We start from the raw sequence: 27,319 nt of genomic DNA on the forward strand, positions 1-27,319 counted from the left end.
TCCCCTTTTTGTGCGGCACGTTCGCAGTATCTGATTTCTGCAGCTTCAGATTCGATCATCTTTGAATGTCATCATGATCATCACAAATACAAATACAACGCCACAACAGGCAAAATACCCAACGAAGTGGCTCACACGTCCGACAACTGCTCATTGAAAATGTACAAAAATTCAAAAGGAAAGAAAGAGATTAAATTGAAAGGTGTCTATATATCATGAAAATGCTCAGTACACAACAAATCTTCAAAATTACTTCCCATTCGAAGAAATTGCAATACAACCAGACTTGAAATTATACAATGACGCTATATTCGAGACGCTCGTCCCGATCGGCTCAATGAGACTGCAAACGTCAGACGCTGCGTACCCATCAGTGTGTTGAATTCTTGTATAAAATGCTGTACCTGTAAAATGAGACGAAATAACATTGAGATAAATGGAATACCAGAAAGCCCAAATGAGAATATACAAGAAATAATTCAAGCAGTAAAAACACAACTACAAATACCTGAAAAAACTAAAATTGAATGTGCTCACAGAGTCCCAACAAGAAATGACAATATACCCAAACCAATCGTAGTAAGATTCAATAGTGAAACATCAAAAAACATCTGGATTCAAAAGGCTAAGCGACAGAATACCCTTACAGCAGATAAAATAAACCCGATCTTTCAAGATGTCCGAATATATGTGAACGAACATCTAACCATTGAAAAGAAGAAGTTATTTCACCTGGCTAGACAAACGAAAAATAAACTGGATTTCAAGTTCGCGTGGGCGAAAGAAGGGCAAATATTTCTCCGGAGGGATGAAACCTCAAGAGTAATCAGGATAACAAACCAAGAACATTTGCAAAAGTTAGAATCAAGCCACAGTACAAATGATCACAGAGAACATTCTCGAGATGCAGGACCAACGACCTCTGGAGGACATTAGTGAAGCAAAAAAATTTATGAACTGCCCCAGTGAACCAAACTCAACATTGACGTTTCTTACATTGAATATCCAAAGTATAAGAGCAAATTTTGACAGTCTGGTGGTATTTCTTAGAACTTTAAATGAATTAATAGATATCATATGCCTAAGTGAAATATGGATTGAAAGTGAAGAATTATTTAATTACTATATTGACAATCTTGCAGGAATAATAGATTACTATTGCTATATAAACAGTAGAACATACAATAGAGCCGGGGGAGTAATAATGTATATAAATAAAAATATCAAATCAATACAAAAGGAAAATGTTAAATTTTTAACTGCTGAAGAATTGTGTATATACCTCCCTGATTATGACATTGATTTATTACTCTTATACCGTTCGCATTCTTTTTCCATCTCACAATTTAATGATGAATTAGAACAAAATTTACAGAAATTGAAGCAAAATACTTTAATAGTGGGTGATATTAATATAAATTTACATGGAGATGATAACGAAACTTCTCAATATCTTAACATAATGGCAATAACTGGTCCCCCTTCACAAAAATATAACAAGAGAAACAAATAATAATAAAACATGTTTAGACCATGTATTCTATAGATCAAAAATAAATTCAATAGAAAAATTCACAGTGTATAAAACTCAGATAACAGATCACTATCCAGTATTAGGATACATAAACTTTTCACAAAAGAAAATAGAAGAAAATGAAAAAAACAAACATATAAAAATAATAAATTATGATAAATTTGAAAAATTCATTGAAAATATAAATTTCGTTAGTGTCATAGAAGAAAGATGCATACAAAATAAATACAAACGATTCGTGGATATCATACAATCAAACTCTAATTTATGGACGAAACAAGTCAAGATGAAAAAAACTGGATCACAAAAGAAATAATAAATAAAATAAATTATAAGGAAAAATTGTACAAAAAATACAAAAAGTACCCAAATATTATGTCATACGAGTAAGACTACAAAGAATACAATAAGGAACTGAAAAAGTATATTAGAAAAATAAAACAGGAATATATCAGAGATACTTTTACGAAATGCGAGAATAACAAAAAAATGCAATGGAAATGTATAAATCAGAATATACTTAATAAAAGTGCAAAGCAAAATATACTCCCTATCTGAGATAACCATAACGTTTTAGCGGAGAAATTTAACGAAGACTTTGTTACAAGAAACTTGGAAGAAATAGAATTAAACACAGTCTGTAATTGTGAAGATGACCAAACAATGACTAATTCTAACAATTCTATGTACTTCTTTGAAATTAACGATTATGATATTTGAGGCGGACACTGTTTACCGCAAAAACGAAGAACATCTTTGGTTTTGGTTTGACTTTGAGACTGGAACTAAAACTAAACTCTCCTCCCCCCAACTCCTGACGAAGATCTTTCATATATACTGTATCACTCGCTGACTCACACAGAGAAACATGTTCACATTCAGTTTGTCTGATTCTTAGTTGTCTTATATTTGTGTCTTGGTAATTTGTGCTAAAATGTTTAATAAATTTGTGTTATGTGTACGCCTCGGCTTCAGTGGTGACTCTCAAATGAACAGAACCTTCTGAATAAACTTTTTGGTCGTATTTCCAAGCTCTGGATTATTTTCCCTCTGTTTCCATTGGCATGATGGGATCTTCTCACGGTGAGCTACTGTTTTCGCTAATCTTCCGGCCTTTATATATATTTTTTTTTCCTGTAAAATTCTAATATTGTTCGCATAAAATAATTTTATAGTTGGAATTTTATCCTCGTTTTCCCCCATCTATTTCGTTATTGTTATTACGAGATGGATGACGGTACGGATCCCACGGTGGTCGCAAGGGTATCTTGTAAATTACCTCCAATGTGGATAAATAATATTGCTTTATGGTTCGTGCAAGTGGAAGCTAATTTCGCAGTAGCACAAATAACTTCCGATATAACGAAATATAACACTGTTTTAGCAGCTGTAGATGCCGACTCGCTTCATTCGGTTTCAGACTTGGTGCTTAATCCACCAGCCGAAAACAAATACGAAGCACTTAAAAAAAGGCTTATCGCTGAGTTTACAGATTCTAAATCGATACAAATCCGCAAACTGTTGTCTGAATTGACTCTTGGGGATAAGAAACCATCCTCTGTACTGAGACAAATGAAAGAGCTGGCAGGAAATTCAGTAACTGAAGATTTTCTAAAAACTATTTGGATGGAAAGGTTACCTTTGAACTCCCAGGCCATTTTATCAGTGTCAACTGCAGATTTAACTGAGTTGGCCACACTAGCCGATAAAATTTCCGAAATACGACCAATACCGAGTATTTCTGCGCTTTCTTCACAGTCAGGCCCTTCATCAGATTCTGTGAAATCTGATATTGCACAATTGCGTAGTGAAATATCGCAATTAAAAATTCAAATTGCAGATTTGTCAACGAAAATTAAAAATGAAAATTATTCAAGAGGGCGTACTCATTCTCGCTACCGAAGCAACAGCCGTAATTTTAGAAATCGTAACTTCAATACTACACAAACACTATGCTTCTATCATAATAAATTTGGTGAGAAAGCAACAAAGTGTTACCAGCCGTGCACATACAAATCAAAAAACTAAAGCACGCTGCTGCATCGTTACAGCATACTTTTTCCGGTGCAGCAGCAGGTCCTACTAAATGTAGACTTTACGTATATGATAAAGCGACAAATTGTAATTTTTTAATCGATTCGGGTAGTGACATCTCTTGCATTCCTGTGTCACCCAATGTGAAGGACAGTTCTTCACATTTTCTCTATGCAGCCAACAACACGAAAATTCCAACATACGGAAAAAAACATTTAGAGCTAAATTTAGGGCTTCGTCGAAATTTTCGTTGGACTTTCCTCATTGCAAAAGTCAATACTGCTATTATTGGTGCTGATTTTTTAACACATTTCGGACTCGTGTTGGATTTAAAAAATAGAGCATTAATTGACTCTATCACTAACATGCAAACAAAAGGTGTACTGTCCAATGCTGCAGTACCCACAGTGAAATTGATTGTTGGTGAATCACCATATCATAAAATTTTTGAACAATTTCCAATTTTGGCAAATCCAATACCGCAGTTTTCCCGTCCTCCAAAACATAACACTCAGCATTTTATTCAAACAAACGGAAGTCCAATTTTCTGTAAACCTAGAAGGCTGCATCCAAAAATATTACAAGCAGTTAAACAAGAATTTGAATATTTGATTGATAATGGAATTTGTCGCCCATCAAAGTCACCTTGCGCTTCTCCAATTCATGTAGTTCCGAAATCGAATGGAACGTACCGAATTTGTGGTGATTATCGTCGCTTGAATGCTATAACTGTCCCAGATAGGTACCCATTACCTCATATACATGACATAACTAATGTTCTGCACGGAAAGAAAATATTTTCCAAAATTGATATAGTAAGGGCATACTATCATATTCCGATAAATGAATCCGATGTACCAAAAACTGCCGTTACTACTCCCATTGGTAGTTTTGAATTTTTATATCTCCCATTTGGTCTGAAATGTGCACCAATGACATTTCAAAGATTTATGAATGAGGTACTGAAAGGTCTCGATTTTACTGTCAGTTATTTAGACGAAGTCTTAATTTTTTCTGAAAACGAAAATGATCATATTAAGCACGTGGAACTTGTTTTGGAAAGGTTTAGTAGGTACGGACTAAACATAAATGCTTCCAAATGTGTTTTTGGTCAACAACAAATTTCCTTTCTGGGTCACGAAATATCAGCAGGTGGTGTTCGACCTTTGGACGGCAAGGTAAAAGCTATAATGAACTATCCACGTCCAGAAAATCTGGTGCAACTCAGAAAATACTTGGGGTTACTAAATTTCTATAGGAAATTCATTTCACATGCTGCTGAAGTACTAGCACCATTAACTGACCTATTAAAAGGGTCTAAAAAGAAAAATGATCAATCTCGCATTACATGGTCTAAAAATTTGTTAGATTCATTCGAAAAATCAAAAGAAGCTTTGCTAAACGCTACTTCGCTAGTGTTTCCAGAAAATGAAGATAAGTTAATACTTCATTGTGATGCTAGCGAAATTTCAATTGGAGCTACCTTAAGTGTAATGCAGAATTTAGAATATAAACCCCTGGGATTCTTTTCAAGACGTCTTACACCTACACAAATGAAATATTCAAGTTTTGACCGTGAACTATTAGCTATATACGAGTCTGTTAAATTTTTTAAACACATGCTAGAGGCTAGAAACTGTAAAATTGTTACAGATCATCGCCCATTAACATACGTTTTTCGTAAGGCAACGGACACTTACTCGAATAAGCAAACACGGTGGATTTCTTACATATCAGAATTCACTACTGATATCGAGTATCTAAAAGGTGAGCGAAATGAAGCTGCCGATGCACTATCGCGCATAAGTGAGGTTATTGTCCCCCAGCCTCTTAATTATGATGAACTCAGTGATGATCAAAAATCAAACGAACAACTGAAACAACTCATTTCAGACACTAATACTGGGTTGCAATTGAAATTAATTCAATTGCCCAATTCAAATTCTCAAATATATTGCGATCTTTCAACTGGAAAAGTAAGACCTTATGTCACTGCTAAATTTCGCAAACAAGTTTTCCTAAACTTACATTGCCTTTCTCATCCAGGTATTAGAAGTACTGTTGACCTTATACGTAACCGTTTCGTTTGGCAGTCTATGAATAAAGATGTTCGTGAGTGGGCACGCCAATGCATTGATTGCCAACGTTCTAAAATTCACAAACACACGAAATCAGAATTAGGAAAATTTTCACTGCCAACTGCACGATTCCAACATATTCATTGCGATCTTGTGGGACCCTTGCCGGAATCAAACGGGAAAACTTATTGTTTAACTTTAATTGACCGCGTAACACGTTGGCCGGAAGCATATGCGATTTCAGATATTACCGCTGAAACAGTCGCAAAGACAATCTACTCTGAGTGGATTGCCCGATTCGGCACACCAGACCGCATAACAACTGATCAAGGCAGACAGTTCGAGTCAAGACTAATGTCTCAGCTCGCTGCTCTTCTAGGTGTGGAAAAGTGGCGAACATCACCGTACAACCCAAAAGCAAATGGGCTGATCGAAAATTTTCACCGTCCATTAAAAGCTGCAATTATGGCTCACCACACCACCAAGTGGACAGAAGTCCTCCCAACCATTCTTCTCGGTTTTCGTTCAGCACTGAAAGAAGATATAGGTGCAACACCAGCTGAGCTTGTCTACGGTGCTTCCTTGCGTCTTCCTGGCGATTTTTACGATTCGAGTGACAAAATTCAAGATCCGTCCATGTTCATCGAAAACCTCAGGCAACACATGAGAGCATTAAAACCGAAGCCAACAAGCTCTCATAACAAAAATAATGTGTTCGTACATAAAGCATTAAACATCTGTTCTCATGTATTTATCCGACATGACAGGTTGAGAACATCGCTTCAAGCACCCTACTCCGGACCGTTTCCGGTGATCAGCAGAAAAGAAAAGAACTTTAAAGTTCTGATAGATGGAAAACCAACAAATGTATGTATCGATCGAATCAAACCTGCATTCACAGTGAATGAAGATGCTACAACTACAATTTCGAATACAGTGTGTCCCAAAATTAATGTGCTTCCGAAACCCCCAGACCGCTTCACGCGTTCCGGAAGACAGGTTCGCTATCCTGTCAGATTCAATAATGTTGTCAGACTGTGTCGTTAGTCACTGGAAGGGGGGTACTGAGGCGGACACTGTTTACCGCAAAAACGAAGAACATCTTTGGTTTTGGTTTGACTTTGAGACTGGAACTAAAACTAAACTCTCCTCCCCCCAACTCCTGACGAAGATCTTTCATATATACTGTATCACTCGCTGACTCACACAGAGAAGCATGTTCACGTTCAGTTTGTCTGATTCTTAGTTGTCTTATATTTGTGTCTTGGTAATTTGTGCTAAAATGTTTAATAAATTTGTGTTATGTGTACGCCTCGGCTTCAATATTGATAAGACTATGCCAGAATTGAAGACTAATAAAGCAAGTGGAATTGACCAAATAACCCCTAAGATGATGAAAATAATTGCCCATTATCACGTGGATGTAATAAAAAACCTAATTAACTCATCTATAACGGAAGGAGTCTTTTATAGTGATTTAAAGTATGGCATAGTACACCCCATTTATAAATCAGGAGAGACAAATAACTTACTAAACTATAGACCCATATCAATTCTTCCAATATTTTTAAAAGTAATAGAAAAGTGCATAAAAAAACAGCTCGTAGATTTTCTTAATTATCAGCATTATTTAGCTCCTAACCAATATGGGTTTCAGAAAAGTAAGAGTACAGAAATGGCCATCTTAGAGCTGTGCAATTATTTAAATACCGGGTTCAACTGCAATAAATTTTCTATAACGATATTTCTGGATTTAAAAAGAGCCTTTGACTACGTAGATTGAGATACTCACAGGAAAATTGTCAACAGCTGGTATACGTGGAAACATATTGAGCTGGTTTAAATCATACTATTCTAATAGGAAACAATCAGTTAAAATAGGTGAAGAAATGAGTACATTCATAGAAGTAAAAAAAGGTGTCCCCCAGGGATCTGTGCTTGGCCCGATATTGTTTCTCATTTACATAAATGATATATTCAAACTCAACATAAATGGTAAATTAATCTCATTCGCAGACGATACAGTACTGTATGTTGAAGACACTGAAATGACAAATTTAATAAAAAAAAGTTGAAGAGGACCTATTTAAAATCAGTAACTGGCTCAAGAAAAATAAACTAAAACTAAACATACAGAAAACTAAATACATATGCTTAAAAACAAGAAACATAAATAGTTTGGCAAATTTAAGAATAAAAATTCATGATCATTGTCCGTGTCAACATATATTGCAATGTAACTGTCAAGAAATTGAAAGAGTACATGAATACAACTACCTAGGAATAATAATACAAGATGATTTAAAATGGAAATCACAGTGTGAAAAAATAATAAAAAAATTAAGAATATATACAGCAATTCTTTATAGACTAAGAGACACAATAGACAATAACTTTCTAAAAGATTTATTTTATGCTTGGATATATACAACAGTAACATATGGAATCACTGCTTGGGGAGGTGCATATCAAATAGATATACAAAAACTAGATAATATATATAACAAGATAAGATCCCAAATAAAAAGCGCCACAATAAACACCAACAAAACAGAATGCCATAAGCTAACTATAAGACAAAACTATGTTTATAGACTAATAAAATTTTCATTCTTAAACAATAATTGGTTAGAAATGAAACAAAATAGAACGTCGTCTAGATTAAATAACATATATAAAGTGCCAAAAACAAATAAAACGTTATTTCAAAAGAGTTATAGATACACCGCTCCAAAAATAATGAACCTATACCATACAATCAATCATACAAATAATTACATAAGATCTAATAACAATATATTCACGTTTTCTATGAACACCAGTCTATAATCTATATTACAACAATAATACAACCACATGATACAATCCATCTGTATGTAAAATTTCTTTGTAACATAAATACAAAAAAAAAACAAAAAAAAAACTGTATATTGAATAATTATAAACCGACCTAAACCATAATAGGCTGTTGCTAAGAAAAATAATCTACGTAGAAACCCTTGTAGACCGGTACTGGAAGGTCAGGCATGTCCCTTGAGGTCAAAAGTGTATGTTGAATGTGTTTCTGTATATGCTTGTATGTTATATATGATCTGATTATACAATTTCATTCAAACAAAATGTTAGTTTTACAGGAGAACATTATCTCAATTTGATCATCGGAGGACTATATGTATTGGACAAACTCGAGTGGATAACAATTTATCCCGCTAATTACGTTGTTCATCCGGATTATAATAGCACATTAGGGGATAACGACCTCGCACTGATCGAGCTTGACACACCCGTTGACTTTGAATACTATCGGTCCTTTGGAATCAGCGTCACAACGGCCAAGATAACTACTAAAAACTTTGTGCCGAAGCGCGGAACACAGCCTACTGCAGTTGGTTATGGTCGCCAATTCCAAAATGGTAAAACTTTTTTTTTGAATGACCGTAATTTCAGATGCTTTTCCTAATGTATCCAAATATGGATTAATAAAAGATTCATAGATTAATGGCCGTATTCACCGACAGAGTTTGAACAACAATCGCAGGTTAAACTGTGTTGGTGAATACGACCGTAAGATTTTCATCCAAATTCAAATGAATAAATTTTAGCTGAAATTTATCAAGTTTGTGATTAATTTCTTTTCTAATTGATGAATGAACACTCTCACTTTTCTGTGTAGCTTTCTTTAAGATTTTTTTTCCTCCAGGACTTGTGACATTCATTTTTTTAACATTTGTTTTCCAGATACAGCCCCGAAAGACTTTTTGCGATACGTTGACCTTCCAGTGATTCCGCCCGAACGTTGCGATGAATTGAAAGGGTTCATGAACAGAACGCAAAAAATTTGCGTCGGAGGAATCCCGGAATATGGTACTTGCCATGTGAGTAGACTACAGCAACAAATGTAAAAATCTGCTTATTGGTAATATCATAGACGTCGCAAAACATTCAGAGCAATACGAACGAAAATAATTTTATACAAATAACAACTTGTCACAAGAAGGGGGCTGGGAATAGATTTGAAAAAAAATTTGGGTGGGCTGCGCAATAGTATTACCTTATAAGATGTGTTGTTAGATTGCCTTGTCAAGTTTTCAATAATGCAAAAAAAAAACAAAAAACAGATTAATAACACGTAGGAAAATACCATTTTCGACCTTTGAAACACCTTAATGCTATCCAATAAAGCTATGAAACTATTCTTTTCAGATACATCAAATTCTCTTCTTTGGAGTGAGATAGTGAAGAATGTTTTTGCTGGAGATATTTGGGCAACCCAAATTCAGACCAGAACCAGATTCCTTCCGTCCATGCCCAACTCTATGGGCTGGTTGTGGGAATACAGACTGGCCCACATAGGCCTTTTTGTCAATAGGCTTTGATAAATTTACTCAACACAGAGCAGAATCAGATTTATTCTCATGTCCAGCCCTATGGTCCGATTGTGGGAATAAAGACGGGACCAGACGCCTATGAAGGAGGTGAAAAATAAGACTTTTATGGTTATCAATTTACGTTTGTTTGTGTTGCAGTGGAAAAATAGAACTTGTCGATGACGGGTGTTTTTGGTCATGGCCTCAAAAATTTAAGTCTGAGAAGAACTCAACATGAAGTAAATATTCACGCAAATGCCGCAATACCTACAAAGATCATAAGAAAAAGAAAGATCATATGAAATTTGGATAGCAATGATAAATTGCCTGCATCAACCACCGTACTCATACTTTTATTGAAGGAGTCAAATTCAACCAATCACTCTTTAATTTCTTTGATGGGTAACAAATTCACCAGTCAGGGCAACTGCTTCCCGTTTTTTTTCTTTTTTAAGGTTTTTTCGAATTTTTTGTTAATTTTTGTGGTTTTTTTTTTCCAAACGGTGGGAATAAATTCGTATAAATGGATAAATACGAGCCAATATGTGGGACAATACAGATACAAATACAACGCCACAACAGGCAAAATACCCAACGAGGTGACTGAGAAAAAGATACCCATAAAAATATGGATATCATATATTTCAAAAATACAGCAACCCGATTAAAAATACAATTAATAAAACTTATAAATAGACTGACCATATTTCCTTGAGAGAAATACAGGAAATTGGGATTCCAAATACGGGAAAATACGGGACATCGCCAATTATCGCCAAGAACAACGCCAAAAATGCACAAAGTTGCCAAATATTGCTGAATTTACGGAAGCATCGCAATGTCGGGAAACGAAGCGTTACTGCAAATTGCAGTGGATTGAAATGAATTGCACGATGTAAAACGTTCAAGAAGACAAATGTGGCAAATTAATGTTCTTATTTATAGTTGTAATTATCATAATATAATTTATGAGTTGAAAAATAATTTCAATCTTTGACTTCAATGAAGAATAAAAACCCAAGTAGTCGTCATGTAAAAAACGGGGAAAAACTGGGACACTTTTGTAAAAATTTCGGGACGGCCAGAAAAAGAAAGAAAACCGGGACTGTCCATGGAAATACGGGACGTGTGGTCACTCTACTTATAAACAATATATACACGTGATATAATATTATAGAAGGCCCATAAAGAATACTTATGGTTGTCTTATTTTAAGTATGGATAGAGCTTCTCGATTTACCCCAACATGTTTATCGTATTTCTTTTTAAACGTGTTACACTTTACAACCTCCGGGGGTAAGCTATTCCATTTATTAACAACCCTATTAGAGAAAAATTCCCTGCGACACCAAAACCTTGCATTGTCCCTCACCACTCGATACTGGAGTCCCCTTGTAAAAGCAGTCGATTGGCGGTGTACTAAAAGTTCGTGATTTATCCTATCAATCCCATTGCAAATTTTGAACACTTCGATCATATCTCCTCGACACCTGCGTTCATCCAATGTAAACATATTCAAAAAATGAAGTCTTTCTTCATAACTCAAGCCCTGTGTGCCAATAAGGACACGCGTAGCTCTTCTCTGCACCCCTTCAGCCAAGTCTATGTCCCTCTGTAGGTATGGTCTCCAAAACCTTACAGCATACTCCAGTTCAGGACGAACTAAACCTCGAAAAAGCGGTTTTTGTGTCTACAGAGGACAACAGCATTGTCGCGGAAAAAAAATGCCAATACTCCAGCCTGGAGAGCTGGGAAATGATTTAAATATAACAAAAATAATTCGGGGGGGGGGGGAACAGTACACCCTAAATTGCTCTCTAATCTAGATCCATCTGTTCAGAATGGGTCACCTGTCCCCCCCCCCCCCAAATCCTTCATTGACATACCTGAAAAATTATTTAAGGAAATTTGATACATATACTTTATATGATTTATAGATAATTCTAGAATAAATAAAAGTAATAATTCCGGAACAAATTGATGGAAACTCTGAATTAATAAGTGAAAATATTCCAGAAGTGATGAAACTTCAGAATTACTGAAAAATCAATAATTTTAAAATTTTTTCAACAAATAATTTTAGAATTATTGAAAAAAATAGTATATACAAATACAACGCCACAAGAGGCAAAATGCCCAACGAGGTGGCTGAGAAAAAGATGCCCATAACAATATGGATGCCATATATTTCAAAAATACAGCAACCCAATTAAAAATGCAATTAACACAAATTATAAACAATATATACACGTGATAAAATATTATACAACGCCCATAAAGAATATTATGATTGTCTTATTCTAAGTATGGATGGCTTCTCGATTTACCCCAACATGTTTATCGTTTTTCTTGATATAAATCAATGATTCCCAACGTGCGCGTTAACTCCCCCTTCGGAAAGTTCCAGGGGGGCGGTAGAAGCTACGGGTATAACAGAGGATCCTATGGGTTAGATTGCGTTGGGGGCGATAGGAGAAAAAATTTCGGAAGAAGGGGGGTACAAAAAGGTTGGGAAACTATGATATAAATCAAGGAGAGAAATAATTTCGCAATATCTGGTAGAAATTATTTTGCAATCAATTCAATCACGGAATGCACATGATGTGTAATAAAAATGCTCCGAGAGATAGACACTTCAGTGGAATGTCAGTCTTAGACTGGGAGCACTTCGGTTACATACGAGTTTTTCTTCTTTCTTGCCCACAAGTCTTTTCCACACTTCTTTCGAAATCCCAGGCTGTGTCTCCGGTCCTTATGTGCCAATGGGCGCACGTGTAATTTTTCTCCCTAGACATCGCATTCAGTCACCGATTTTCGTCAAATGGCTTATATGTTGCATTGAGTTGATGGCTGTCTTCATGGGGAGAACGACGCGAGTAATTAGAAACTTGCGAGCAGGGGGGGGGGGGTGCTTTGCACCAGTCCGGGGCTGTGAGCGGTTCTATCTATCTACGACTGGGCAAGACAGCTTTAGACCAGTTTTCTTATTGTTTTCGCGCGCATTACTATGGCGCAACGCACACGGGTTAGTCAGATAAATTGAAACCTTGCGTCACATAAATCAATGTGTGTCTGTACGAGCAGGGACCATTCCTATTCTTTTTCATTTTATTCTATTCAGGGGTCGTTCAAATATTACGTAAGCAAATTTTTAGCCATTTTTGACCCCCTCACCCCCTTGTCAGCAAAAGTCAGCAAAACGCTGACCCCCCCCCTCGTCAGCAAAATTTCGTCATCAGCTCTGCCCCTCTGAATCCAACTCATGTTTTCATAAAGGGTGGTTGATGACGTAAGCATTATTCAAACCCCCCTCCCCCCCCCCCCGTCATCAAAAGTCAGCAAATAGGAAACCCCCTCCCCATCGATGATGACGTAATACTTGAACGGCCCCTTATCTGATGTTTTTAGCCGGAGTTCTCGAATTTTTGAAATTGCACCGCTGTCCTGTTGCTAGGGGAAAAAAAAGCTCGAGCCATCTCTCGAGCAGGAATTTTCAAACGGAATTTTATCAGGGCCAATGTGTCTTTTTTATGGCACAATATCATTCACAACAATTTATAAAACGTTGTTTATCTTACGATTTGAAAAGTTCTCGAGTAAATATACCTCCACCATTATTTATTTACAATATATTTACAGCTGACTGTGACGTAATGGCAGTCACGGGCTTCAGCCAATCACTGTCATCGTACAGTGTCTTGATTGTTTGAGCTGAGGAAGTTTCGTTTTCGCAGCTTTCCTGCTTAAAGCCGGGTTTTCCTAGGAGTAGAATTTCTGCGTCGTGTGCAGCGTGAAAACGCTGATTGGTTAAAAACCTGAAATTCAGGTTTTTTTGACCAATCACAGTTTTCACGCTGGACGCGCAGCAGAAAGCCTACTCCTAGGAAAACCCGGCTTTACGGGGAAAGTGCTTTGACATCGCGCTTTCTTTTCGATAATATTTTCTGTGTAGAAAGTAGACTTTTTATTCTATATCTATTCTATAATATAAAATCACAAACAAACTCGAAAAGGGCCTGTTGCTAAGCAACCGAGTGACGGAAGTCTGTTACGGAAGTGGGTTCGATTCATATATCGATATTCACATTCATATATCGATATGATATCATATATCGATATTGGGTCGATATTCACATATCGGGACCCATTTGACCCATCGGGACCATGTTATGTGCATGTACCAAGAGGCTCCTACATCCTACAGCAGAGCCCTTAGGCTGGAATTTAGATTTCGAGCCCCCAAACCAGCTTTTCAGGGGCCCCTCTGTGATTAATTTATAGTGTGAAAAATCAAAAAGTGATAAGAATCGTTGTGGCCCCTGTCAGCCCTTCCTTTGTGGAGGGGGGGGGGAGGTCCATGCCGAGAGGTATATATATGTATAATATACACACACAACAGCAGTGCTCCCAACACAGGGTCGGGGTACCCGGGGAAGATTTCACGTATAAGTAAAAAGTTTTCATTTCCAGGGGCCCTTGATGGATCTCATTGTTTTCTTGCCGCTTTAACGTTGAAAAATTTCGATAGCGGAAGCAAAAGATATATCCAGTCTGGGGCCCCACCAAAAGTAAGCGAATTGGTGTCCCGGGTAATTGGTTGGGGGTCCTGGATTTTATTCGTTGGTAAAACGAATACAAATGAAAATTTTTCATGGCACTCGCTCCGGGGGATGACCGACAAGCTTCCAAGTCGGGGGCCCCATGTTTACAGGTTTCATTTTGGGTGCCCTGGATTTTATTTGTTGGTAAAACGAATACAAATGAAAATTTTTTCATAGCACTCGCACCGGGGGATGACCGACAAGCTTCCAAGTCGGGGGCCCTATGTTTACAGGTTTCATTTTGGGGGCCCTGGATGAATCTCATTCTTTTCTGTTGTAGAATTTGCAACAGCGGAAGCCCGAGATAAAGCCAGTCTGGGGCCCCACCAAAAGTATGCGAATTGGTGTCCCGGGTAATTTTTTGGGGGCCCTGGATTTTATTCGTTCGTAAAACGAATACAAATGAAAATTTTTCATGGCACTCGCACCGGGGGATGACCGACAAGCTTCCAAGTCGGGGGCCCCATGTTTACAGGTTTCATTTTGGGGCCCTGGATTTTATTCGTTGGTAAAACGAATACAAATGAAAATTTTTCATGGCACTCGCACCGGGGGATGACCGACAAGCTTCCAAGTCGGGGGGCCCCATGTTTACAGGTTTGATTTTGGGGGCCCTGGATGAATCTCATTCTTTTCTGTTGTAGAATTTGCAACAGCCGAAGCCCGAGATAAAGCCAGTCTGGGGCCCCACCAAAAGTATGCGAATTGGTGTCCCGGGTAATTGGTTGGGGGCCCTGGATTTTATTCGTTGGTAAAACGAATACAAATGAAAATTTTTCATGGCACTCGCTCCGGGGGATGACCGACAAGCTTCCAAGTCGGGGCCCATGTTTACAGGTTTCATTTTGGGGGCCCTGGATGAATCTCATTCTTTTCTGTTGTAGAATTTGCAACAGCGGAAGCCCGAGATAAAGCCAGTCTGGGGCCCCACCAAAAGTATGCGAATTGGTGTCCCGGGTAATTTTTTGGGGGCCCTGGATTTTATTCGTTCGTAAAACGAATACAAATGAAAATTTTTCATGGCACTCGCACCGGGGGATGACCGACAAGCTTCCAAGTCGGGGGCCCCATGTTTACAGGTTTCATTTTGGGGCCCTGGATTTTATTCGTTGGTAAAACGAATACAAATGAAAATTTTTCATGGCACTCGCACCGGGGGATGACCGACAAGCTTCCAAGTCGGGGGGCCCCATGTTTACAGGTTTCATTTTGGGGGCCCTGGATGAATCTCATTCTTTTCTGTTGTAGAATTTGCCACAGCCGAAACCCGAGATATAGCCAGTCTGGGGCCCCACTAAAAGTATGCGAATTGGTGTCCCGGGTAATTTTTTGGGGGCCCTGGATTTTATTCGTTCGTAAAACGAATACAAATGAAAATTTTTCATGGCACTCGCACCGGGGGATGACCGACAAGCTTCCAAGTCGGGGGCCCCATGTTTACAGGTTTCATTTTGGGGCCCTGGATTTTATTCGTTGGTAAAACGAATACAAATGAAAATTTTTCATGGCACTCGCACCGGGGGATGACCGACAAGCTTCCAAGTCGGGGGCCCCATGTTTACAGGTTTCATTTTGGGGGCCCTGGATGAATCTCATTCTTTTCTGTTGTAGAATTTGCCACAGCCGAAACCCGAGATATAGCCAGTCTGGGGCCCCACTAAAAATCTGCGTATTGTGTCCCCGCTACTGGATGTGGGGCCCTGGATTTTATTCGTTGTAAAATTGATAAAAATGAAAAATTCTCACAGGGGGGTGTCCGACAAGCTTGCAGGTCAGGGCTTCATGGAAATGTTGGCAGGTTGTAATTCGGTGCCCCTGAATGTATCTCATTGATTTTTGTGGTTTAACATTGTAAAATTTGCAACACATCGGTAGCCCAAGATATATCCAGTGTGGGGCCCCACTGAAATTCAGCGAATTGAATCTGGGGACCCCCCATGGGGGAAGTTTTCTGGGGATACTTGATGAATCTCATTTGTTTTTTGTTGCTTTATTATTATTTTCATTAAAATTCGCTTCTTCAGTAGGCTGGTGCTTTCACACGTCCCTTTCCCCTTTTCCATAGCACGCTGATGAAGTGGGACGAAATAAACAAGATATGTCCGGGAGAGAAGTGGGGGGGGGGTTGGCCGCCAAAGGCGGCAGGGGGGCAGAGCCCCCCTAGTATATATATATATTTAGTTTCTACGAATATTTACAGTTGACTATCTACAGGCCTGGCACGTTGGGCCTTTCCATCTCTAATATATTTTTAGGGTGGCGTAGCCTCTGAAAGTCGCCACTGTTGTATCTAGATATTTGATTCAGATGCCTCAAGTTTTTGAAAAAATTTTCGCGAGTATTTTTGCAAATTCGAAAATTGTCTTTGTCCTGTGTCCTGTCTTATGTGCGTGTTCCTAAGGAACCAGGGAACCAGTTCGCTTTTAGCGCTTTCCGTAGGTACTTGTTTTGTTGTCGCTCTACTTTGATTATTGCAGCATCTCTGGCGAAAGAAATACTAACCCCCGGCCCGGCAAACACAGTTCACCATACGAGGTTCCCCGAAGGAAGCATTTATTTTCTCCACAAAAAAAAGAAAATCAACTCTACATCTTACCCCAGGGAGCAACCATTAACAACTCGCGAGCAGCAATTTAGTGTCCCTGGGATTTATAATAATTACTTCACTTGAGTATTATATTTTACATTGTAATTATCACACTGTAGATATACATTCAAACAATATTCGTGTGTTGGGGATCCTTTCTTTCTTTCATCCTATTCCCATACACAAGTCCTCCAGACAACAACAGTCAAAAAGACTTCCTGGAAATTGGTATTTCCAAAACTCACAAGACCTACATGCGGATTTCATGAGGGTCTTCCTTCAAAGGTTTGAAACTTTTAATCTTTCCTTTGCATTCTGTGCCCCAATGGAATCGCCCATTGAGCTTCATGGTGTCGGATTCTTATTGCTTTTCTGAATTGGAAATCCTATAAATAGCAGTGAAACAGAAAAAGGAGAAACTTAACTTTCCAACTAGCCAGAGGTTATATTTCTCCCATTCTACAAGTGGAATATTGTTTACAAGACGTTCAACAGGTCACGTCAAAACGTCGTATAAGGATGGAAATCGTACAATTGAATTATTTTTGAAAATGACACCCTCACACCCCATAGACCTCAAAAAATATTACAAAAATTCAATGGTTTCTATTGCATTTTGTTGTTGAAAAATTACCCACAACATTAAATTTTTAAAAATCATATTATAAATTACTTAAATTACTACAATTCACATCACATCACCGTCGGTTAAATCTTGAGTTTTCTTGTATTATTCTCCTGAAGATTTGAAAGAAGAAACGTAACCTTTCACCTTTTGGAAAAGTTTTTTTTTTGTTTTCCATATCAAAGCAAAGCAGATAATATATCAAGTCTAACTCTTTAAAAGTGGTTCCAAAAGAAAAAACCGAAATATTGGATATCAGTGTTTCTCAAACCATGCGGCGAGACTCTCGGGGGCGTCACCAACTTTTGTCAAGGGTGTCGCGGTAAGCTGTCGACATTTTCTGATTGCCTGTTTAGTGCTTTAAACGAGTGGTTTTTTTTTTCTCTAAACTATTCTGGGCAGAGTTGCAACTAGGGAGGAGCCTGGGAGTTCTGTTGCGCCGGGCCAGAGAGGGCGCAAATTTCACACTTTGACTTCTCCCTCACTCAACATTAAGAGGGGGCGCCTAAATGCGTTCTTGCCACGGCTGACCAAGCATCTGGTTGTGGTCCTGATACCATATCTGTCAACAATTAGTCAATTAGTCGATCATTAAAGTTTAGGGCTTTTGAGGTGACAGTATGCAATGAACAGGTGCCCGAGTGGCATGGTGGTAAGATGCTCATCTGCCACCGTGAAGGTTGTTGTCAGGGTCCCGGGTTCGAACCCAAGGGAGGATATAGATAAGATATTTTCCCTAAAGAACTCGAGGCAACCACCGATAGACAGCGCCTTCACTTCCAACCCATCTCACTAATGGCAGTAAATTGCAATATAGCGATATGGCCAGAGTTGGTGTTTGGTGAAGTAGTAGTATGCAATGAACAACGTTCGATAGCCACACATTTTTGTAATCTACAATTACATCGATTCAACGTATAGAAACGATCATTTTTCCAAACATTTGGAGTTCGAGTTGAAGTGTAAACGTCGAGTAATTGAAGTTTTTGAGACTTATATATGTCCCGTTGCCTACTTTTTGTTCCCGACCTCGTCTGTGAAGAACCAGCACCTCATCGGAAGAACTCGGGAAAGGCACTGATATTGAACGGTATTTTTTTCCTTACAATCATTATTTTGTTTAATGTTGAAAGGAAAGGGAAATTTCCCACGATTGTGACCGTGATTGTATGTGGGCGAGTTCACCAGAAATTTCAAGATTCCGCACCCCAGTGCTGGTCCAATCAGTGCTGTTCATATAACATCACCTGACAAGAAAACATTTAACATGCTCCAAAAAAAAAAAAAAAAACACGAATCACTAAAAACCGATTATCCTATCACTTTATGTTTTATGCTTGTGCTCAAGTTGGAATTGTTTGCTCCTTTGAGACCACGATTTCAGAGTTTGTGCTGTTTTTCATCAGAGGAGAAACGATTCGGTGATTTTTGCGCCTCAGCCCGTCTTGTTTTACTCTGTAGAAGCGTGAGAATAAATAGTTTTTGTTCATATTTACTATAGCCGCTTTTGGTTTGGCACACTGGACTGTGAGGGTTGGGGGAATTCACTCTTTCTCTTCCTTTGATCACTCGTTCTATATTTCGGATGGGAATGGTGTATGCCAAAATTCACACTCAACGCGGCTGGCCAAGTACAGTGTGAGTAGTAATTTTTTTTCTCTTGCTCTGTATTTTGTTATGAGAATATTGTTTATTTATCGTTAAAGACCATTTCATCCAGGGTCGTACCTAAGATTTTTGTGAGGAGGGGTAAACATGATTTTGCCGCCCCCTCCATTTCAAATTATAATGATTTAGTATCATTGGAAGTCATCAGAAGTACAAAAAATGACATTCTCCCTCTCTCGAGCACACGCACACAGCCCATTTGCATGACATATGCATAATGTTATACGTAAAAAAAAACCGCAACCGCGTATTTATACAGTAGTTGAAAGGTTTTCGTTACCATACGTGTGATGCGGTTTCCTTGTAGCTTGCCCTTCACTGCAAAGTTAACCTGAAACGGACTATAGGTCCCGAGCTATACAAATTTTCGATTGTGACGAGGCAGTTTTATTATTTCGTGTTTGCCTATTTATATGTCTTCTGGTGACGTTATACCGATGTAGTGACCGATCATAAACGATGCTCTGTGACGTCACGATGTTAAGTTTTCCCGTTGCAGCGTTTTTCGCCTTGCGGCGGATGGTAACCTGGCAACGGATCCCCAGAGAGTTTTCGAACGTTTCAGTGAGTTGATTGTATTGCGTCATAGAGGATGGGATGTCGCGTATAACTTGTCCGTGTGTGTAAATAAATGCTCATGTTGTTAAAAATGCAATTTACATCTTCTCATTGCCGTCGCCTTTACCGAGATCAAACTCCCATCACTGAAAACTTTGACGCTTCGCTTTCCAACGAGATATTGAACATTATCTTTGGACATTTTGCCTAGAAAATATTTTTATTTCAAATCCTATGTCGTGACGCTCAAAAATCAATCATGAATGCAAGAAGAAATAATGTTGGAAATAAAAATGTCCATCACGCATCACATCATGTACAGAGTGAGAGAGGGTTGTCTGGAGTAGTCCCCAAATTATCGCTCGATTCTCACTTTTGCTATTGCCTTCTTTAAGAAAATTAAAAAAACCCATTTATATTTTCAGGGAGACTCAGGAGGTCCCATGCTTTTATTTCATCCTCAGACCATGGAATACGTTCAAGTAGGTATCATTTCAGGCGGTCCTGATAATTGTGATCAATCAGGGACTGAGGTGTCAACCAATGTGGCAGCGTATTCGGATTGGATCTACTTCAACACCGGGAGTGCTTCTTGCGTACCTTGTTTTATTGATGTGATGTAAATTGAACCTATTATTGATTATTTTGTTGCGGTTATGAACAGTCGGAGACAATCTGCTAGCTGCATAGTTGTATACGAAACACGACTGATCTGATTTCGCAAGCAATACAATTACGAAATAAATTACGTCGTAAAATATTCATCTGATGAGTAAAATGTTTGTCATAAAATGTCTCGACATTGATTCCATAAATGTGAACATAGTTTCGAAGACGGCACATCCAGATGACAATTTATTATAACTACACGTGATAATAAGAGGAATAATAAAAAGTCAAGAGAATTGGCTTCCCATGAAGAGACGGAGGGCCCTCAACGGATTTACACGTGCCAAAAGTAATTTTTGTGGAGGGACGAAAGAGGCCCAGTAACTATCGCAGTGCCGAAAGAAAATCGTAGACAAAGAGACGGAGGTATCAACTAGTTTGCACGTGCAAACTAGTGGACCACTTATCTATTCAGTAGATCACTCACTCACTGGGTCACTCATCCACTCAGTGGTTCATTCACTCACTTACTCACTAGATCACTCATCCTCTCAGTAGCTCACTCACTCACTAGATCACTCATTCACGGATTCAGTAGCTCGGTTACTCACTCACTCGCTCAATCCCTCGCTCACTGACTCAGTAACTCAATTGCTCAATCCCTTGCTCACTGACTCAGTAACTCAATCGCTCACTGACTCAGTAACTCAATCGCTCACTGACTCAGTAACTCAATCGCTCAATTTCTTGCTCACTGACTCAGTAACTCAATCGTTCACTGACTCAGTAACTCAATCGCTCAATCCCTCACTTTCTGACTCTCATCGAACTGTTGCCGGTGAATTGTTAGTCGGCGAATTTCCTAGCTATGAATTTTCCGGCGGTTAATTTTCCTAGCGGTGAAATTTCCTAGCGGTGAATTGCATGGTGGTGAATTGTTGTCGGCGAATTTTCCGTAAACCGAAATCCATTGCCCTTTAGCTTTAGCTGCGCCGAAAAGAAAATCCCTGCGAAATTTTAATTCGAAGAAATTGTAATTTTTATACCGCCCCTCAACAGATCCTTTTTCACGAGAGCGAAAGGGAAACGTTTCCGGAAAAAAAAGAAAATTCTGTGAAATTTTAATTTTATCAAATATTTTATACCGCCCCTAAAGAGATTTGTTGGAAGAAGATGTTTCATACTTTGCCTGGATTGTGTTTAGGCATTCTATAGAATGCCTAGCCAAAGTATAGAATAAAACCGGTATTTCATACTTTGCCTGAAACGACCAGGTATTCTATACAATGCCTGGGCATTCTATAGAATTCCTGGATTTCATACTTTGCCGGTAACATATATATAATATTTAATTCACACTTTTTTTTTATATAATGAATCACAGATGGCGCTGTATTAAGACAATATCAACATAACCATGTCTCTACTGCAGCTTGTTTCGATAATTTTACATTTATATATATTTATTAATTAATTATTTATATATATATATATATTAATATTATATATAATTTATATAGATATATGTTACGGTAAAACGCCGGAAAACGCTTGTAAACAAATACATTTCGGACTTTGACCACGCACTTTGGTAAATGCTGTGAGTTTTCTGATTTTTTATAAATTTTTAAATCTTAACATTCTTTAATCACAACGATCCCGATGCTAATTAAAATCATAATTAACTAATTACTCATTCAAACTCGTGATAATTAGTGATGCGATTTATCCAACTTTCATAAATTCGAAAGATTGTCATTAATTAATCCCATCGTTCCTGATGCTAATTACGATCCTAATTAGTTAACTAATTAGTCATTCAAATTCGTTAAAATTAATAAAATTGCGATTTTTCTAATTTTCATAAATTTGAGAGATTGTCATTTATCAATCACAACGATCCCGATGCTAATTAAAATCATAATTAGTTAATTAATTAGTCATTGAAATTCGTGAAAATTAGTAAAATTGTGAATTTTCTGATATTTATAAATTTTTCATCCTGATGCTAATTGAAATCATAATCGATTAACTAATTAGTCATTCATATCCGTGAAAATTATTAGAATTGCGAATTTAGTAGCATGTGTATCATGGGCCATATGTGAGATGAATATTCCTATTTGATAGTCGTAATTATCGTATTATGGTTTATGAGTTAGGAAGTAATAGTTTTAATATTTGATTTCAAAATGAAGAATAAAAGTTGATTGAGGTTTCGTAGGAAAAAAAGGGACATCTTTCGAAAAGTCACAGGATGGCCAAAATGACGTGAAAATACGGGATGTTCCGAGAAATACAAGACGTATGGTCATCCTTAATATAACAGCATAGTAGTATTAATTAGAAAATTAATTTTAAAATTGCAATAAATGTATTTAAAGCCACTTATGACAACCGTGTGGAAATGCCATTGAAAATATAAATCAGCGTGTTTTTCATATTTTCAGGAAAAGTAAAATGTTTGAAACAATTCGACGGGAACCACCAAATTTCACAGCATGTTATCAGTAGGGTAACCACATGTCCCGTATTTTACGGGACATTCTCGTGCTTTCACGTAAATTTTATTGTCCCGACTTCATTTATGCAATTTTCATGTTCATTGCAACGAAGCTAATTCGAATTTGCAAATTTTACTGAAACCGTAAATGAAGGTGATTTTTATAAATCGTAAAAAATAGTTTGATAATTACGACTATAATAATTATTAAATTCTCATCTCGCGTGTTTGCCCCATGCTCAGCATTTTTTCGGTTAATTACAGTTCAATTCACCGCGATTTCCACTGTCCCGTCATTTCCCGCCCCTTTTTCAGAAATTTTAACACAGTTTGTAATTTTGCCAACATTCTCAGTGATGTCCCGTATTTTTATTCATAAAATTCTAGTTTTTCATATTTTTCTAACGAAATATGGTCATCATGGAATGATTTTATTAGGCGATGACAAGAACCGACACAAACAGATGTCGTGACAGTGATTAGTTAAAAACCGGGACGTCTGGCCACCTCTTATAAAACTAGCAAAAAACTTGTGTTTTGCACTGGATGATCATTTAAGAGGTACGCAGTACATTCACAGATAACTAAAATGACCCGAAGCACATTTACAGATCACTTAAATGAGGTAAGCAAAGCACCTTTACAGATCACTTAAATGAGGCAAGCAAAGCACCTTTACAGATCACTTAAATGACGCAAAGCACATTTACAGATCACTTAAATGACGCAAAGCACATTTACAGATCACTTAAATGACGCAAAGAACATTTACAGATCAGTGATTGACCATATGAGTGACAGAGTAACTGAATGTACGAGTGACCTAATTGATAGGGATTGAATAATTTACCGTATGAGTGACCAAGTGAGTCATTGAGTGCATGAGTGGCCGAGTGATTGACCATATGAGTGATCATATTCACTTCATTAATCCGAAAATGTGCCGCGGGCCACTTAAGACACCTGGAAATGTGTAGAAAGCAATCAAAATGATCTGGAAGTGCTAGATCTAGATTATAAAATTGCAGGGGCCACTTACCTGAACTATAAATATGCTGCAAGTCACTAAAAATATTTCGAAGCGTGGCGCTGCCTTCTTGAGTGATCTGGAAAATACATGTCATTCACCTAAATCACCTGCACTCCACATAGAACAGCGTGCAAATTAAATGAAGTGGAGACGTTCCGCGGGTCGTTCAAATGATTTAGATATGTACTTTTCCGTTCGCTTAAGCTATCTGGAAATGTGCAACGGGTCGATAAAGTGATTTGATAATCATTCGTACGCCACTTGAGTGATTTGGTTATTATTCACACGACTAAATTGTGGCCAACGGGCCACGGGTTGAGAACTAAATTAACGGGAGAAAAGCTGATTTTTTTCCAGTTAGCCCCAGTACCGATATAATAAAGAGGACATTGATTGCGATCATTGGTTTGAATAAAGCTAATTGTGTGTGTGCGTGCATATTTCACACATATTCAGGAAACAAATCATTCGTGTGAATCATTTAATTTCTGAATAACGTTCCACAAGCAATTAGAGCATGATTCCAACAAATGCGACATTTCTGATAATCCCTTTCTCGTAGAAAAGCATTTTTCTATTGACTTAACATTGCATGAATGAGCTCGGAAAAACATCTGTCAAAAATCAAATATTCTTTCCAAAAATTTGAAATAAATGTCGTGGTGATGGAGGATGTTTGGGGCGTCTGCTCAAAAAAATTAATAATATTTAGAGAATAATTACTCTAGTAAAGAAATCATCAATAAACAGCGGTTTTACGTTGCTTTATCATTAGAAAATGTCGCGCGATGAATCTGATGACGTCACTCGAATCTTGAAAGCGAAAATTAAAAATCCAGTTTTACGGCCCAACTGACGAATGACGTCATTAATCTCTTCAATGATTCGTTCCTCGTTTCTTCGCCCCACCCACAATTGATGACGTTGCACGTTCTGCGTCTCTCATTCGTTCGATGATGACGTCATGAAGTCCTTACGCTGAAGCTCGACTCAATGCTAGCCTTTAGGGTCACTTCATTAATTTGAAAACTTGTCCCGCGGACCACTTAATCGAGTGATCTTATAAAAATGCTGAAGATCAATTAAGTGGTCAGCCTCGGGGTCACTTGAGTGATCTGGTGCTGTGCCGCGGTGATCTGTAAATACGCGACGAATGTTTCTAAGCGGAATATTCACAGCGATTTGCAAATTCAAGAAAAACCGAGGTAATTTGGGAAAGAACAGCCTTAAAAAGGACTCGGTGACTTTGTAAAGTTGCTTCGGGAGTGGGGGTCTGTCACGTGGCTTAAGCAATTCACATTGTTCTAGTGCCCATCATTCTCAGGAACAAGTCCAAATAGTTTCATACGAGGCTTTCATTGTTGATGGAATTTCGTTGTTCGCCAACAGAAAGAAATAAAATCATGAAATTCTGTCGAAAAACCATTGTTGTTCTCTATTATTAGTTATAATAGTTGTTGGTGATTTAACATCACTATATAAACAGTGCGAATCATCGTATCGTAAAAGAAAAAAAGGAAGAGCGATTCGACCACGAAAATCTCAGATGAAGCTTTTTGGTTATTTTCTTAACCGGGATTCAGCAACGCCATGATGAGATGTCTCTGGTATGGTGTTGTTGTAGGAGGATGAGGGTAATTTGATTGGTAAAGTACAGGAGCGGGTCGGCGTGGAGCGATATAAGAGCTGTGATACTGCTTCAATACAGTCTGAGTAAATTGACCCTGGAATAGCAATAGGGTCGCTTGCTAAGCTACAAAAAAAGTATATTTACTGGGGAAGAGATATGTGCCTGCAGTATTTTTTTCTGTGTTCTTGCAGCAAAACACAGATTAAGACGCGGGACGCCGTGTTACAGTGTTTATCTTAGCTACGGATCCTGGTGTAGATGTTTTTTCTGTTCAGTGACGGCCTTTTTCAAAATTAGCGTTTGAATGAAAGAACAGTACATTTTTTTCTGAGTCGTGAGACTAGCCTTAAAATAGAATTTTTATGGTTCTGGGATGAGGCGGTGGGTCAGAACCGGTAAAGCGCACTGGTGAAACCAAGGCATGACCTCGTCCGGTTTTTACTAATTACCTCAGAATGGGGTAAAGGCGAAAGAACTATGGACCGATTTCTGGATAGATTTAGATGAATTTGCGGGACGCCGCGATCATCGAATTGGATTTCAGAAAGGAGCTTGATGAATGGCATGACGATGCAATCATCAAGGGTCAAAACCTTCGCTCGGTTCTCTTACGGAATCCTAGGTTGTTCGCCAAGTGTGTATAGGCCTGAAAAGTTTGAGTGCACACTTGGCGGGCATTACATTATAATAAAAGATCCTCCATTTGATATTATTCTTGAATTTTATCAACATTATAGAACAACAGATAAGCTTTCGGCAAATATAGAATTCCAAAATTGTGGATGTGTGGGATGGGATTTTCGTTTTCAGTGGCGCATAATGAGGTCGAAATGAGATTTCGCGCTTTCCAGTGGTGATGGTTCCGATACGGAAAACAAAATGACGATCATGAGCTGCGTTTTTACGAATGAGTCTCAATCTTGATTAAATATGGTGAGTAAATATGATAGATATAATTTAACTGGTGTACTTAGAGGTTTAAATCAAGACATCTTGTACTAGTAACTGATATAATTTTCTAGTATAATGTATAGAATCCAGCATGAATATAATATTTACATTGTATTGAAACTTCCTATGAAGTCGCCATCTGGTGGGCATGTTTTGAGTGACTAATATTTCGGCCTTTATACGTAATTATTTAAGTAGTCCTCAATTGCCATTAATTACAGTATATAGCTTCTACCAATGGACAATAACCTTACTTATCTACATCAGTTTGTCCATAAGTCGTTCTTATCGTTGTAGGACTGTTGCTCTCTGTGGCGAGACTTTTTAACGGGGAGATCTGCTCGCATTTGCGCCTTGAAGATGGGAACCACAGAAAACCAACTTCAGCCGACCACCACTGTGGGGTTCGAACCCGGATCCTTGCATCGCGAGTCCGTCACTATAACCACTGGACCACTACAGCGGCGATATCCCGTGATATCCCGTATTTTTATTCATAAAATTCTAGTTTATCATATTTTTCTAACGAAATATGGTCATCATG

At 38.0% G+C, this 27,319-nt stretch overlaps 1 protein-coding gene across 1 annotated transcript in view; it reads left to right on the forward strand.

Moving 5' to 3' along the window:
* The window catches only part of LOC149065114 (uncharacterized), a 31,666-nt gene extending 10,851 nt beyond the window's left edge, over positions 1-20,815 (forward strand). Inside the window, exons 4-6 of the mRNA XM_089254440.1 lie at positions 8,773-9,059; positions 9,385-9,521; positions 20,478-20,815. Coding sequence (XP_089110566.1) covers positions 8,773-8,859 — 87 coding nt within the window. The 3' untranslated portion in view covers positions 8,860-9,059; positions 9,385-9,521; positions 20,478-20,815. The remainder of the gene's footprint in view (positions 1-8,772; positions 9,060-9,384; positions 9,522-20,477) is intronic.
* Positions 20,816-27,319: the final 6,504 nt, after the last annotated feature.

This window comes from Pholcus phalangioides, unplaced genomic scaffold (genome assembly GCF_987345545.1).
Source record: "Pholcus phalangioides strain wild (caught in Gottingen) unplaced genomic scaffold, Ppha-v1.0 ptg000041l_1, whole genome shotgun sequence".
NCBI lineage: Eukaryota > Metazoa > Arthropoda > Arachnida > Araneae > Pholcidae > Pholcus > Pholcus phalangioides.